We start from the raw sequence: 17,112 nt of genomic DNA on the forward strand, positions 1-17,112 counted from the left end.
ACTTTAATCTTACATAAATACAGCCATAGATTTACATTTTATATTTAAAGTAACATACAATATATTCGGTGTCTATGAAGCAAAGCTAAAACAAAGCGCAAGGTAACTCAAATTCATCTCCAAAGTACATTTAAGGCCTAAAATACATAACATATAACAAACAATTTAGTCATGCACATTTTAATCCTAACATAAAGGTGACTACAAACTTTTAACTGTAGATGTGAAGGATTTTGCGTCAGTTGCTTTCATGTAGCTTCAATGAAAAAAAGTTTTCAACGAGCATGTACTATTAATACTATGGTGAGTTTATTAATTTACCATTATGATATTGTTTGCCGTCCTCGTTTTCCGTAACAAACGACAGAAGAGGTGTGGTTTTCTCTGATAAACTTTTTAAAAGTTCAATCAAACCAATGTTAAACCAGTCTTTATCATTCCCGGATGGAAGTTTAAATGACAACTGATTCGTTGATGCTTTCGATTTGCTCGTTGTTGTTTGCTTCTTTTGGTTGGGTTTTCCATGAAATTTCTCATCCTGTGTTAGTAAGAAAACGAATTGACAAAATATTGCTCTTTATTAGCAATATTGACAAAATCTAATCTATGAAATTCACTTACATGTAACTAATTATTCTTTAAAAAAAACGAAGTAAAAAAATATTGGTACAATGTTAGAGTAATATATTTTTCGTAAAACAAACTGTAGGTAACTGTGAGTACTCTCTGATCTGTACTTAGTCTTTATGCTTCGACGATGTAAAAGGTACCCTGACACATTCACTCTGTTTTTGTGAGATGTATTACTGCTTGTATCCATCTGATGTGTTTAGCCTTTTTCAACTGATTTGTATAGTTTGTTCTTATGTTATATTGTTCCAAGGATAGGGAAGGATGGGCGCCAGTTAACATGTTTCACCTCGCCACATTTTGTATGTGCCTGTTCCAAGTCACAAGCTTGTATCATATTTGCTTTTCATTCATTATTTGGTATTTAAATTATGCCGTTAATTTCTCTCTTGAATTGTTTTACATTTTGTCATTTCTGTGCCTTTTATTGCTGACAGTGAAGGATATGTTTTACTCATTGTTGAAGGCCGTACGGTGACCTTTTGTTGTTTATTGCTGTGTCATTTGGTCTATTAAAGAGTTGTCTCACTGGTAATCATACATGTATCACATCCTCTTATTTTATAGTATTGTCCCAATACATATTTACACTTATAACATAGAATATAGATTGTAAGTGAATTACCTTTGGCTTGACTGCGAGTAATTTAGTTGATAAAGTTTCATTCGTTCTGATGTCTTCTTCAAATGCATTGTAAATAAAAGAACTAATACCAACATCTTTACCACGATAAATCAACCAACTTTCTGTGAATGAAAGTTTTTAAAACAAGTCTGTGTTAAACATTACAAAAATACAAAGTAATACACGTGTTAAGAAGTATTTGATGCAACATTATTTTTTATTATAATTCACTGTATAAAACATATAGTGACTATAGTGCACCGAAAAAGTTTTAAGTCATGTAAGGGAACTAGGTATATAAAATTTAATGCATTTTAAGGTTCTGGAAGTTTAAAACTTCATGAAATTTTGAAATTTACTTTTTCAAGCCTGAAAATCATGGTAAAATAAGCAATTTACAGAATTTCATTTTGAGTTTGAATAAACAACATCTCATTTCAAAATTTTGGGTCCCGCTTCGTTAATAACCAACCGAAAATTCAATTTTGATTTAATTTTATACTTGTTATTATTAGCTGACATGGATAGCTATTGTTTAAAGACATAGTACAAGTGTAAAGTGTCATCAATTTTAAATTGACTATTTGAGACTGAGCTAAACTGAATTAAATCTGAGTTTACAAGTACCATTCCTTTGGAATACATGTACCTTTAACCTTTTTCAGTGTATCGATAAGATCCGCGGTAAATGCTGTTGCATTCCAAGGTCTAGGTACAAAACTGTCGGAGTCCCCCACTACTGCTAAAACAAGTCCAGGAAATTGTTTTCTAAAATCTATCGCCTTTTCTTTTAAAACTTTGGTATCTCCTGTTTCTCCTAATTCAAAGATTTCGTTCCATATCTCACTTTCACACTCGAATATTACTTCATCATTTCTTTTCTCAACAAAAACTGCTTCAACTTGTATTCTGTAAGATAAATTTGACTTTTTAGCTCACCTGGCCCGAAGGGCCAAGTGAGCTTTTCTCACCACTTGGCGTCCGTCGTCCGTCGTCGTCGTCCGTCGTCGTCGTCGTTAACAATTTACATTTTGAACTTCTTCTAGAGAACCACTGAATGGAATGGAACCAAACATGGCATGAATGTTCCTTATGAGGTGCTGACCAAGTGTTGTTACTTTGTAGCCGATCCATCATCCAAGATGGCCGCCAGCGGGGGACTTAGTTTAACATAGGACCCTATGGGAAATGCATACAAATGACTTCTTTTAGAGAACCACTGAATGGAATAAAACCAAACATAGCATGAATGTTCCTTATGGGATGCTGACCAAGTGTTGTTACTCTGTAGCCGATCCATCATCCAAGATGGCCGTCAGCGGGGGACTTAGTTTAACATAGGACCCTATGGGAAATACATACAAATGACTTCTTTTAGAGAACCACTGAATGGAATGAAACCAAACATGGCATGAATGTTCCTTATGAGGTGCTGACCAAGTGTTGTTACTTTGTTGCTGATTCATCATCCAAGATGGCCACCAGCCGGGACTTAGTTTAACATAGGACCCTAAGGGAAATGCATACAAATGACTTCTTTTAGAGAACCACTGAATGGAATAAAACCAAACATAGCATGAATGTTCCTTATGGGGTGCTGACCAAGTGTTGTTACTTTGTAGCCGATCCATCATCCAAGATGGCCGCCAGTGGGGGGCTTAGTTTAACATAGGACCCTATGGGAAATGCATACAAATGACTTCTTCTAGAGAACCACTAAATGGAATTAAACCAAACATAGCATGAATGTTCCTTATGGAGTGCTGACCAAGTGTTGTTACTTTGTAGCTGATCCATTATCCAAGATGGCCGCCAGCGGGGAACTTAGTTTAACATAGGACCCTATTGGAAATGCATACAAATCACTTCTTCTAGTGAACCACTGAATGGAATGAAACCAAACATGGCATGAATGTTCCTTATGTGGTGCTGACCAAGTGTTGTTACTTTGTAGCCGATCCATCATCCAAGATGGCCGCCAGCGTGGGACTTAGTTTAACATAGGACCCTATGGGAAATGCATACAAATGACTTCTTTTAAAGAACCACTGAATGGAATGAAATCAAACATGGCATGAATGTTCCTAATGTGGTGCTGACCAAGTGTTGTTACTTTGTAGCCGATCCATTATCCAAGATTGCCGCCAGCGGGGGACTTAGTTTAACATAGGACCCTATGGGAAATGCATACAAATGACTTCTTTTAGAGAACCACTGAATGGAATAAAACCAAACATTGCATGAATGTTCCTTATGAGGTGCTGACCAAGTGTTGTTACTTTGTAGCCGATCCATCATCCAAGATGGCCGCCAGCAGGGGACTTAGTTTAACATAGGACCCTTTGGGAAATGCATACAAATGACTTCTTTTAGAGAACCACTGAATGGAATAAAACCAAACATGGCATGAATGTTCCTTATGAGGTGCTGACCAAGTGTTGTTACTTTGTAGCCGATCCGTCATCCAAGATGGCCGCCAGTGGGGGACTTTTGAATGAAATTAAACATGTTCTTTTCCTTATAAATGAGGTTGTGTTGTCACTTTTAGCCAAATTTTATATTTTTTTATATGATTTCAAAAACCCAAGTAGAATCAGGTGAGCGATACAGGCTCTTGAGAGCCTCTAGTTAAAATAGTTTCTTAATTCGGGAATTTAAAGTTGCATACATTTTAATTGGTACGCAAACATTTACGAACCATGAATCGCTTAAATCGGTCACCTTGAATCTTATTATGTTTCCTTATATGTTCTTGTAGTATCAAGCTGTATGACCTCAGAGCCAATAAGATTATCTTTAAATTTGTTTTGGTCGACCACATGGAATATTTCAATTTAAAAGTTTTTTTTATAAAGTATGAAAATAAAAAGAGGAAAAGGCGGTCTCGTGCTGCAACATAGTTGTTTTCCATGTTTTAAACAAATAACACGAATTCGACAGAATAGCTGAAACGAAGTCGCTGATCGAATCATTCACACGAACATATTCACACAAGGATAAAAACAGTAAGAGCTTAGCATAACAATCGTTGATCACAACATTAAATATTATTATCGCTATTTTGTGCATTTTTCCTTTGATCTTTTTTTGGGATAATTTTCATATCATGCTATCGCTTGAGATGGAAAATTATCGCTAGAAATTAAGCATGCACGTTGCGCTGCTAACGAAATTGACATGAAATTGACAACGTCGTCATAGGTAAAATAGCGATAAAAAGATTATCATTGTTCATCTCAACTCGATTGCCTTTCTCGCTTTCTAGGCGAGTGACTTATTTCAAAAAGACGCTTAGTTAACGACTTTAATGCACCCACCTAACACACGGCTGTAGTATATATCATTCGAAAGCTAATAATCTGTACTTTCTGCTTTGCCCGGTCGTAAAAAAAATCGTACGGTGCATTTTCTGTTAAATCAAGGTCAAAGGTCATGAATAAACATTCCAATTTTTGCGATTACTAAACAAAAAGCCATTTTCTAATTCTTGCACCATACAATTTTTCAAAAGATCATATGAATTTTATGGAACATGATACATTATTTCCAAATCAAACAAAAAAATAGAGGTTAGATGCGCAATATTTCCTGAAAATTGAAATTTATCGCAAATTTAAAAAAAATGAAAAATTGTTCCAAAAGCAAAATATATCGTAAAGTTAGGGAATCGATATTTGTATGCTAAAAAAATAGATAATTGTATATGTCTTAGGTCAGGGAATATTTGTTTTGAATTTTAAGATGCAATTATTAATTATTGTTCATAGAACAGCCTTCTATTGAAGTGTTTGCAGTTGCCCAAAAATCTGCCATCTGAAAATAGCGATCTTTTTGTTATTCTATGTTAAGATAGCACATCGTTTATTATCAATATCAGGGAGGAGAATGATTTTCCATAAAAAAAAATAGGGGTATCTAAAGTTCGAAAAGAATATATACGAGCTAATTAAGGTAAAAATGTGTTTTTTACGAAGTCACTTTTTGTAATCATGATTAAATGCAAACATGACTTTGCGAATAAATCGTAGCTAACATTGAAAAAAGTAACCTTGCATAGAAACACTTGGTTGTCTAAAGCGGGATGTAAATGAACAAAATATAATGCTGCTGTTTCTTATTTAGTCTAAAATCTTGTTAGTAATATTAAGTGTGTTTAGAAGTTTAATCGCTTTAATTATTTGAATAAAAGATGCTTTGAGTATTTTCAACATTAACTTTTAAAATACAAATGCAGGTCATTGTGTATGTAAAACACTATAAGCAGTTGTGATAAAAAAAATGAAAAACTTGAATACCCTCCCTGACCTCATGAGATCATTCGCTGTTTTAGGCAGTGATCGTTTTCATGGTGTGCTGTATGTATTTTGTGAACTGTAACAAGTTCGTCTTTTAGACTTTAATTTTATTTTGTTCATGGTTTTAATTAAGTTTATCTGATTCATGGTTTAAGATGTTGATTGTCCTTTTGGTATTAATTTACTTTAAAGACATTAACTTGCAGTAATGAAAATCGGCAAAAAAATCGCCGCAAAGTAAAGTGAATAAGAATAACGCAATAAGACAAATATCCTCGAAAATAACTTAATTTGCTCACGGTGATGTATATATAGAACAAAATCGTTATTATGATACATTTAGCTACAATGATCTACAATTTCAAAACCTTTGACTACTTGAATAGTGACGAAATATATCAAAGGGACATCAAACTCATAATTGAAAACGAACTGACAAAACGGCCAAAAAAAAAAAGAACACGACAAAGCAACAGTATACAAAACACAACATATAAAACTACAGATTGAGTAACAAAAAACCCCAAAAATATTTGGGGTGAATTCAGGGACTCCCAAAGAGTAAGCAAATCATGTTCCACATGTGACACCCGTCTTGTGGCTCATTTAATTCCTAACTCGGTGTCAAGCCTTAGTGGGTAGGTGTCATTCAAGGCAGATATGACGGTATTTTGGTAACGTCGATTGGAACTTATCAGTCGTCATCTGGCGAAACAAATATATTATAATTGTCAACCAACTCGTAGTGGCGTCCATAAAATTTTCAAAGGGATGATTCCAACTTTGCATTTGAACTCTGGTTTAAAACCATGTTCAAACCACCACTTTTCTTCAAATGTCCTGTACAAAGTCAGGCATATGGCAGTTGGTATCGAATAATCTGTTTCTTTGTATGTTGGCGTTTGTTTTTGTAGCAGTTCAGTGTTTCTGTTATATCGTTATAGTTGAAAGTGAAGTTTCAAGATAATGGTGCTTCTTTCCAGTCGTCATCAGAAACTCTTGCATGAATTCATCCTCGTATGAAAAATGGACTAGTCATTCAAGCTATTCAGGAAGTCTAGTTGTAACTAGAATCGTTGCGTATTAATGGATTTTTTTTTCTTCAAAATTATTCTTATTTGCTGAATTAATGCTTTTAAACAATGAACAACGCAATTTAATCAATCAAGAAGTAAAGTTTTATAATTTGTTTCCTGGGTTTTTAATTCTTTGAAATTTCAATTTTCATCAATTAATTTTCTATCTATTTTTGTCTAGATTGTCAATTTCTTTTTTTATGGTTCACATTAAATAAATAAAAGGGTTTTTCACTAAATCAATATTTATAATGAAGCTACAAATCAAACAATTAGAAAAGTCGAAAGATGTTCATTTCAGTCGGGTAGTTTCAATGCAGATTGCAATCTCTTAGTTTCGCCCCCTTTTTTTCAAGCAAAAGTATGATTCGCGCACATATTTTTTTACTTTAATTTTTTTATATTCTTAAGAATTTGTTTGTTAAATCTTATTTTGACCACATACAATGTTTAAATTGCAAGAAATGCTTAAAAGCTGGATTTCGCAGATGGCGGTATTTGGGGCAACTGTATGAGTTGTTTTGATTTGCTGTTTGATTAGAAGTAAGCATAATTTTAGGAAATTTATGATGTCAAAAACTTCTTTGATAGTCATTACAGGGTTTTACTTAGTTTAAAGTGATTAGCAGTTGCATCAGAAAGAAAAATTTGTGTTTTTGCACATTTTATTAACTTTTACTCGAATTTCAGGAAACATTTGCTGTCTATCAAAAACACGCTTTAAATATATAAAAATGCATTTGATTAATGACTGTTAATCTCTCTGCTAAAAGTTTAAATTGTTTGCATATGTGAATTAAGTATATAAAAGTCATATTATGCAATCAAGCTGAAATCTTAGACAATATGCACTTATACGTTTTTGGCCTTTGATCTTGATTTGACGGAAATTGCACCGTACGATTTTTTTACGACCGGGCAAAACAGATAGTACAGATTTGTAGCTTTCAAATGATATATAATTTAGCCGTGTGTTAGGTAGGTGCATTAAAAATTTAATTTCATGGTTAAAGTCACCCGCCTATTCGCCGTCCCGGCTCAAGCGAGAAAATCAATCTCGTTGAGATGATCACCGATAATCTATAAATATCTAATTTGTAAAAATCATTCAAATAATAAAAAAATCCTGTTACGGTGGTTAATACATATACTTGATAGAATAAATTAAAGATGTTTCGTAAAAAGTAACTGATTATATCAATTTCAATTATAAAAGGCACACATCTTATGTTTGTGATGTTCAGGTCAAGTGTATGAGTTTGTAAGGTATATAAGAGTTCCTTTAAATACGAACCACTTATTACATTTTAATGTTGTGTTTTTGTTGTGTCGTAGTTCTCTTATATTTGATACGTTTTCCTCAGTTTTAGTTTGTTACCCGGATTTGTTTTTACTTATCGATTTATGAATTTCGAACAGCGGTATACTACTGTTGCCTTTATTGTATTTCTATGTAATTCGTTGAAATGTTTTCAGTTATTTTAGGGTCGCAAATAAGTTATGGTGTCAATTTTCGTCGTTCCACTAGTTTTCCAACTGTGATAGCATACACAAGACGATCAAAACTAAAATATTTGACGTGTCGATGGTTTCTGTAGATCACAATAAAATTACATCAACTTGTAAAAGGATTCTCAAGTTTCTACATCTCGCGCGATATTCCAAACTAAAAAGTAAAATCACAAAAATACTGAACTTAGAGGAAGATCAATTGGGAAAGTCCATAATCACATGGCAAAATCAAATAGCAAAACGCATCAAAAACGAATGGACAAAAACTGTCATATTCCTGACTTGGTACAGGCATTTTCAAATGTAGAAAATGGTGGATTAAACGTGGTTCTATAAGGGAATTGAAATTATAATGGTGCTGTGTGTTGTTTAAACTAATAATTTCTTAGTGAACTTTTAACGGGTATCACAACTGCAGCAGTATTTGCTTACCCTCACGGAGTACCTGATATCCCCCACGGTGTTTGAATGGAATCATGTTGTTCAATATTTAGTGATTTGTTGACTTTAAATTTTTTTTTTGTCGTGTTTTCTTCAATTGTCATGAAGATGTCAATGTGTTGTCGACTTTTGAGTTTATATATTCCTTTGCTATCTTCCTCCTCGTGTATGCTAGTGCTATAGGGATTTTAAATTTCTTATTATTAAGAAAAAGTTCAAATTTACATTGTTTGTGAAGCATAAATTATGTTATCTTCATCATAAAAGTGTATATGCAACAGTATCGCCGTTCCTCGAACATTTTGCTCCACATTAATTACTAGGTTATGTGTATAGGTTTTTGACATTTTTACCTATTATGTCTGTTTGTTTTGTTCCGGTGGTCCGAGATCAGTAGAATTTGCGTCGGACCAGTAGATTTTGTGAGCTGGTGGTCCGGCGGACCACTAGAAATTCGTCGATAAAAATCACTAATTGCATTGCAATCTCGGTTTGTTTACAAAGAATTTTCCTACGAAATCAATTGCACTTGGCGGTAATAAGCACAATGTAATGAATTGTGTAACATGTGAAGAATTTGCAGTTGCAGACCTAGCTAAAAAAAATGTATATTTAATTTGTAACCGGATCTTCAAATTTTAAGTTAAATTCTGTAATTGCTCATGAACAATCAGAATAGCACAAATAATCTACGGGAATAACATATGTAAAAGAAAGCATGCAAATAAGAGTAAACATAAAAAAAGAAGATGTGGTATGATTGTCAATGAGACAACTATCCACAAAAGACCAAAATGACACAGACATTAACAACTATAGGTCACCGTACGGCCTTCAACTATCATTTAAATTGGTGTTTGTCAAATGCATGTCATTTTTGCAGGGCCAGTAGATTTGGAGCTGGACCGGTGGATTTTCAGTCCACTGGTCCGACTGCCCAGTACACAAAAAAACTTAGATTCGACCCCTATTAATACATCACCGCATCTACTAAAAATACATATTCAATTTTTACATGAAGTTATGACAAAAACAGTAAAATAATGAAGAGCAATGATACATCAACATTTGTTTCATTAATAATAGTAATAAAAATAATATAAATTACTTACAAATTATCAGTCATTCTGATTTATAAAAGAATCATTTTTTTGCAATTGATTCGCATTCAAAAATTTAAACAGAACTATAACTTGACTGTTGAAATAAACAATTAACATTCCCTTCGCTCTGATAATCACAATACAAACAAATTTGCTAAACAAATCGTTGATTTCCGAAAAATTAAATTTTGCCAGTAAGCTTTGTGCATGTATTATAATATGCCGGAATAAACATTTTGTTATACAATTTATGGTCCAACAGCTTATTTGTTTCTTCTTTGTCGAAAAAGAAATATTTAAAAAAACAACGAATGTGTAACAAAATACTAGTAAATCAAGTATACTATTTAAAGAACTATTTTTCTATTATTACTGAAAGTAGTTTAATAAATAACCTTGACCATTCTTATATTTGACGGATTGTTCCTAATGAATTTTTCCTTAAAGGGACAATAGCTGTCAAATTCATGTTCACCTATTAGAGCTTTCTTACAAATTGACGAAAGGTACGAACGAACGTAAAGGGAGCACGTATTTCATTTCCACAATAACAGTTAAAAGAGTCTTTGTTTTATCCAGTAAAACAGCATTCTTTTCTAAATCAAGTTTATTTTTCAAAAATAATGATATCGTAAATAATACACGATTTTAATATAATCAAACAGAGAAAAATAGTGTCAAATACACTTACGTCCGATACGTTACTGACGTAAACCACGAGTACACACATTTCCGCGGGATTTTTTTAAGCACGAGTTTCAAGATTAACATTTCAATGGCATTATTGAAGTACGTTAGTCTAAATTTAACGACAAGATTAACATTTCAATGGCATTATTGAAGTACGTTTAAAAAGTCTAAATTTAACGACAAGATTCACATTTATTTTTATTTTTTATAGTAAACATTCAGCAAATTGTCAAAGTGGAATATCGAGATTTGCTAAAAAATTATGCTACAATGTTTTTAAAAAGAAATATTAAATAAATCTAGAAAAACAGATTTTGTATATCAAGAAAATAAATCTACAATTTTGTGGATTTTATAATGACGATTTAACAGTACACATGTTTGGAAGATAGACGCAAAGTTGTCACTTATCGTCCAGTGGCTAATATTTCATGAATGTTCAGGACAATAGGCAAAACGTAATTATACACTAAAACAACCCTTCCATTGCTCCGGTGTATCATATATACACATTAAGGAGGGAGCAATGAATATCACCATGGGAGAAGCGATGATTCAAAAGTTATTAAACGAGCACCAGCATATGGCATAGTTTGAAAATCATCTTGTTTTCTTCATTTTCATCTTATTATTTTGAGCGTTGTAAATTTTGAATCAAGGAAGTATTTGTGCTTTGATTTTTCTCATTTTTCTGTAAGGGAAGAAGACAATGTATTTGCTTTGACATTTTTTTAGGTTAAACAGTGCAACATTGTAATATTGAAGAGGGCCGGTTTTTAGTCTATTAGGGTAAATGTTTCGTCTGACTACTCTATATTTAGGATATTTTGAAGTGTTATCTCCTCCGACCTGGTTGTATCATATTTTAACCTATCGTACGTCCAGAAATCCTAAATATATCCCAAGAAAAATCCAATTTAATAAGTGTCGTTGCATGTAGGATAATTGTCCGAAGTTCCACGACTATTATTTCAATACTAGTATGTCAAAAGAAAGGATCCCTTAAACGAGTCTTACGTATGATTCGTCAAGCATACGTACTTTTCGTCAATTTGTAAGAAAGCTCTATTTGAACCTAATTTTCATATTGGCTTTATAACATACTTAAACGTTTATCCAAATTGTTTTGTTATAAATCAAGTTACTTTTCTCAGTTGAATTGTTTTATATTTCAAGAGTGGTCGTTTCTCCTTCGGGTTCATTCATTTGAGGTAATTTTTGCTTCTGTTTCTTGTGTATTTGATTTAACTCTGTTTTACCAAAGAAAATCGTCAAAGTGGATTTTTATTTTTTTTATTCGAGAGGTATCGTCACGTATGAATGTTTTCGAAAAAAATCGTGGAATTGGGGTTTAATGTGGTCGTATCTGTAATCTGTAATCTGTATAATAAATTCTGCCAGTCAAGGCACACCTCCAATCATAGCTGGAGTGACATCCACCACCACGAATATATATATAATTATCACACAAATAATGGTTCCATCCACCGGAATATTATATACACAAATGTCAATTTATACTATACGCAATAGCAAATTTTAAAATCTAAAATTATCTAAATAAGAAGTGATAATTTGGACTGTCTTATGCTGAGTCACTTACATAACACTTTAATTATATACAATTATATATAATTAACTAATAGTCTTAAACTTTCCTCCTCTTTTTGAGTTGTTTAGTATCCAGACCGAGAATTCTATATCTTGTTGTATGGAGTAGGTGTAACATTTTCCTACATTGAGGTTCAAGAATTTTTGATATATTATCAAATATTTGATCACTGTTATTTTTGCAATAGTTGTAAGGATCGCAAATCAATCTGAGTAGTTCAATGTTATTGACTCTGTTGCTCTCAGAGAAAATTCTACCAGCAGTTCTCACTATTTTTTCCAATATGGGTTTTCTTACAGCATCTAGAGTTACACAAGTAATTATAAGCAGGAAATGGGATAATGTTTCTTCTCCATTTTTGCATAATTGACATGTTGGGTCCACTGCATTAGAGTTATATTTGGCTCTTTATGATTGTAGGATGTATACCCCTGTTGCAATTTTCACTCGTGGTGGCAATTTTTGTATTATTTTTGGGTCAGAAGTAGATATACTGATCAACGGATGACAATGACCAAGGCTGTATATTGGAGATAAATATTGTAGGCTATTGAAATGTTCTTTCTCATCCAAGATCTTTCTATGCCAGTATGTTTTAATTTTATTCACCATGCTTCTTTTCCATGTTTCTTTTGTTGTTATTGTATCCAAAAATTCTACTGGGTCTGCTAGTTGATATTTAAAACAAATTTTCTTTGCATCTATGAACCAACTGTTGCTTTTGCACGATTTAATTTTCAATTGACGGTTTGCTATTTTCCATTCAACAGTTGATTTGTCAGAACATAGAATATTTCCAAGTAAAGTTATAATTTTTATATCAATTTCAGCATTTATGGGTAGCTATATATATAGTAATCCAGATAATAAATATATAGCCGGGTCTGCAGTTGATATGGGTAAAGATAATATTTGCTTTATCGTTTTCTTGTAGAAAGATTGTAGTATTTTCAAAGATTTGCTGTTGGTCATTACAACATCTAGTCCATATAGTAGGATAGGCATAACATATGTTCTGAAGGTGGATATAGATGTAGATGGGTCTAGTCCATTTTCTCCATGCAAGCCACTTGCCATTAAACTGTATAAAGCTCTTCTTGCCTTCTTAATGTTTTCCTCCGCAGTTACTAGTTGTGTGTTACAGTTCGATCTTTGTATCCCAACATGTGTGGTTTTATCAACTGTAGGCATTTCCCTATCATCCATAAGAAGTGTCATATCATTATGGGCATTGGTGTTGGTTTGGATAGGTAGTACAACGCTTTTAGTAGGTTGTATTATATATGACTCTCTTTTGCTGTAATCGTTAGCTATGTTGACTAGTATTTGTGCTTCAAACTGAGAATTACTAGTTATGGTAAGATCATCAGCACAAGTAGGCGCACTACAGTTGATCGTTCCAATATGTCCTCCAAACCCAGTGTTACATATTTCGTTTAATAGATCGTTTACATAAACTTTGTAAAGGTCGGCACTAAGAGTGCCTCCTTGTCGGACACCTTGTTCAATATTAAATGCATTTGATTGTTCACCGTTCAATTTGACACTGGATCTTGCATTTTTATATAGATCATCAATCATGAGTATTTCTTGCGGTGTGAGTCCCATGTGAAATAATTTACGTATAAGGCATAACAAATATTGTTTCTTTTTTCAGATCTTTGTTCTCTCGTTGAAATTCCTCCATAATTAAAGAGCAATATAAAGGAGATGCATTCTTGGTAAAGCCTCGCTGGAGTGGATTTTGTATACATATAATTTTGGGATTGATGCGAAATTTAAGTACTGTTTCTATGATCTTTGATAGAGTTGGAGTTATTGTGATGCCTCTATAGTTTTTTTTTGCGTCATTCTTGTTGCCTTTATTTTTGAAGACTGGTGTTAATATTCCAAATTTGATAACATCGGGTATAAAGCAGAATTCAAAAGAACTGTTTAGTAGAGTTTGTAAATATGAGGCAAGTATTTCTCCACCATGAATTAAATTTTCAGCAGTGACTCCATAGGTATCCGGGGATTTGTTTCGATTAAGACTTTTAATGGCATTCGTGATCTCTTGCTTCTCTACTGGAATATGCCTGAAGTCATGTTTGCATATATCTATGATAGTAGCATATTCATTGTCTACCTGCTCAATATATGCTTGGTCGAATTGACTGTTATCACTTTGTTTAGCAAGATTTGCAAAGTGTTCTCTAAAACCCTCCAATATTCCCCCTTCTGTATTGTATTTTTGTCCGTTTACATTTAGCTCATCAATATGCATTCCAAATCTTCCTCTTTGACGTCGGATAAGTTTGAAAAATAAATTGGAGTTGTTATTTTTGGCATTAATCAGTTCGCTTTTCCTTTCTAGTTGTTGTTTTGCTAGTGTTAGTCGGCATTTTTTTCTAAGGTTACAAGTTGTTACTTTCTTCTTCTGTAACCACTGATTATTGGGATCATTAGGTCGGTTGTTCTGTTTCCAATTATAGTATGAATTCTTCTTGTCAGTTATTGCTTGACGAATTTCTGGTGTCATTACTTGTAGTTTTGGTTTATTCTTCCTTATTTGTTTGGATGGTCCTGAGGTAGATGCCGCCTTGGATAGTAGCTGATTTAAGTCTATATAAGCATGTTCAATATCCTGTATAGATTGGAGGTTTTTGTTCAGTTCTAATATGCCATTTTCTATTGTTGAGTTATATTTCTCAATATCTACTTTGTCCCAGTTGATTTTCGGAGTCGAACATATCCTTTTGTTAGATTTATTGTGTATACAATATTCATATTTAATTCTTGCTACGATGGGGTAGTGGTCTGAAATGTTTCCAGGTTATTTCAAGGTTGATTACGACACACTAATAGGTCATTAAAACCAGTTCTTAAACAAGAATGTTGTTCAAGAGAACGAATTCATGTTTGCACATTGTATCAATGTGTTTAAAGTACAGAATCGGGAACTTTATCGCTTCTTCTTTCAATAAGGTAACACTATTCAAATGCAAATAATTATCTAAAGCTAAAGGTCACTAGGAAATTGAAAACGACGAATAAGCACATAGTTCACCAAGAATTTTATGAAAAGGTGTAAACAGAGCGAAAATATATTCTATGGAGTCAACGAACACCATTCATCGAAGGATATACCAGGGTAAATATACATTAGTTGCACGCCAGAGGAACGCTTAAAAGCAATAGTTAAACGCGCGTTGTATAAGTTTGAAGTACGTCGAAATGCAAAGCTATACGCTTGGGGAACGCTATAAGTCCAGGAAATGTTTATGCAGCTTAAAAAATTTCATCCATCTCAAGCGTATACAAGTACGCTACACGCACGTAATACATACGCTACAAGCGCGTTGAAAACGCTACAGATCAGTTTGAGACACATTTAGGGCACGTTGTATACGCTTCAAGATCGTTCGACTTTAACTTAAACGTATGCGGGTGTGTTTGGAACAAACACCCCAAAAGTTAACGTCACATACACGCCGAAAGCACGGTATGTCGTCCCCGATACGACTGGGATGCGTCTCAAATACGTTCAAGAATATGTTTCCTTCGTAGCGTGCGTTCCTTCTACGTTAGGCAAACGCCAGAAATACGCCAAAATACGCTACTTGAACGCCCGATAAACGCCTAGGTACGCTTTTCGTACGTCCAATACACGCTTAACGCTCGTTGTGCATACGATACAGATATGATTGACAGTTGGAATGCATCCAAAATTTCTAGTGTATTGGCAGCGTACATGATTTTTTACCACGCCCGGCATACGTCGGAGCTATACGCTGATGTATGATGCCGGTATTAAAAGTGAGCCACACGAACCTCAAACATGATACGGATTAACCTCCGGTGTTTGGACTTAATTTCCGATTTGTTTAGGCATATATTCATGAAGCAAAAAACATTTTTTAAAAAGTGTAAAAAAAAAGATGGACAGCAACCAAAAACAATCACTGAATTACACGCTTCTGACTTTGGAAATACACATGAAGAAAGTTTCGGGTTTGAAGATGTTTGTGAATGCTCATCTTTCCTCTAACAATCATTATGGACAGTATGTGACAGCACAACTTGACTGTAAGCAACCATTTTGAAATGACTTGACTCCTCAGATCGACAAGAATCACAAACACAACTAACGTAAAGACAAAAAAGACAAAAAAGTAACGATCTTAGAGTACTCGCAGTTACTGGAATCTATTTCAAAGCCAATTACATATTACAAGTACAACATATTTTCCATGTGGACAGGATGTAGGTTCATAGGTTCTCAAAAAAAAAATGTATAACAATGCATATCATATATTTTAATTCATCACAAACAAAAACAATGTTAGTACAAATTAAAACAATATTTTAAGATCTTACTACGGTGCTATTGGTATCCTTTAGGAATGAAGTAATTATCAGGATGATCAATGTGTTTACTGTTTACATACATGTATGCGTCGTATAACATAATTACATTAGCAGGGAAACTACGACTGTGCATAAAAAAAAAAAACCAAACGTTATTGAGAGATATTTCTTCGCAGTAAGACTCATGTCGAACTGTTTAAAATACCCACATACATCATTACATTACAATATAGACAATCTGAATAATTTAAAAAGTAATTTACACATGTACAATACAATTTTGTTCTCTCATTTCTACTATTTTTTCTTTGTCGCCTGGTAATATAGACAGCGGACAGCATGCAGCTCCTGTTCTTTAACTAATACTTCCTTTTTATTTTCTTCTACAAAAAAAAGAGAAAAAGAATTCCATAAATGGATGACTTGATTTATTTCCGCTACAAAATAGAACTATTCAGTGATTGGTGCTATGAATTATAAATTCCGACGGAATGTTCTCAGACTGGTGTTTAGTAATAAATCTAGAAGAAAAAAAACGTCTAGTCATTGGGAACTTTGATGTTCAAACAATAGGATGGTTTCTATTATAATACATGTCTAAAGATAATAGACCAACACCTTAATTTCTATACATTTTGGCGTATTTTGAGTACGCACCGAAAGATTAATATATCATCATTCTATTAAATCTTCAGTTAGTACTAAAAATTCGACAAAAAACCTATAGTACAGTTGTTATAAGAAAATGCCAGTACCATGTCAGGAATATGACAGTTGT

The 17,112-nt window shown here is 33.4% G+C and overlaps 3 protein-coding genes across 6 annotated transcripts in view; all 3 read right to left on the bottom strand.

Annotated features, from left to right (window-relative positions):
• Positions 1-9,802, bottom strand: part of LOC139518983 (transient receptor potential cation channel subfamily M member 1-like) — a 46,586-nt gene extending 36,784 nt beyond the window's left edge. Inside the window, exons 1-4 of the mRNA XM_071310693.1 lie at positions 9,692-9,802; positions 1,905-2,164; positions 1,256-1,377; positions 322-538 (exon numbers count right to left, since the gene is read on the bottom strand). Coding sequence (XP_071166794.1) covers positions 322-538; positions 1,256-1,377; positions 1,905-2,164; positions 9,692-9,705 — 613 coding nt within the window. The 5' untranslated portion in view covers positions 9,706-9,802. The remainder of the gene's footprint in view (positions 1-321; positions 539-1,255; positions 1,378-1,904; positions 2,165-9,691) is intronic.
• Positions 9,803-13,602: 3,800 nt separating this feature from the next.
• Positions 13,603-14,505, bottom strand: LOC139521264 (uncharacterized). Its single transcript, XM_071314733.1, has one exon. The coding sequence runs from the start codon at positions 14,503-14,505 to the stop codon at positions 13,603-13,605; it is 903 nt and encodes a 300-aa protein (XP_071170834.1).
• A 1,761-nt stretch (positions 14,506-16,266) lies between these two features.
• LOC139518985 (transient receptor potential cation channel subfamily M member 1-like) overlaps positions 16,267-17,112 on the bottom strand; it is a 39,050-nt gene continuing 38,204 nt past the window's right edge. For all 4 annotated transcript variants that reach the window (XM_071310698.1, XM_071310700.1, XM_071310699.1 and 1 more), the window contains one exon: positions 16,267-16,717. In XM_071310698.1, the coding sequence (XP_071166799.1) occupies positions 16,632-16,717 (86 nt within the window). In that variant the 3' untranslated portion in view covers positions 16,267-16,631. The remainder of the gene's footprint in view (positions 16,718-17,112) is intronic.

The sequence above is a fragment of the Mytilus edulis genome, chromosome 4 (assembly GCF_963676685.1).
Source record: "Mytilus edulis chromosome 4, xbMytEdul2.2, whole genome shotgun sequence".
Taxonomy (NCBI): Eukaryota; Metazoa; Mollusca; class Bivalvia; order Mytilida; family Mytilidae; genus Mytilus; species Mytilus edulis.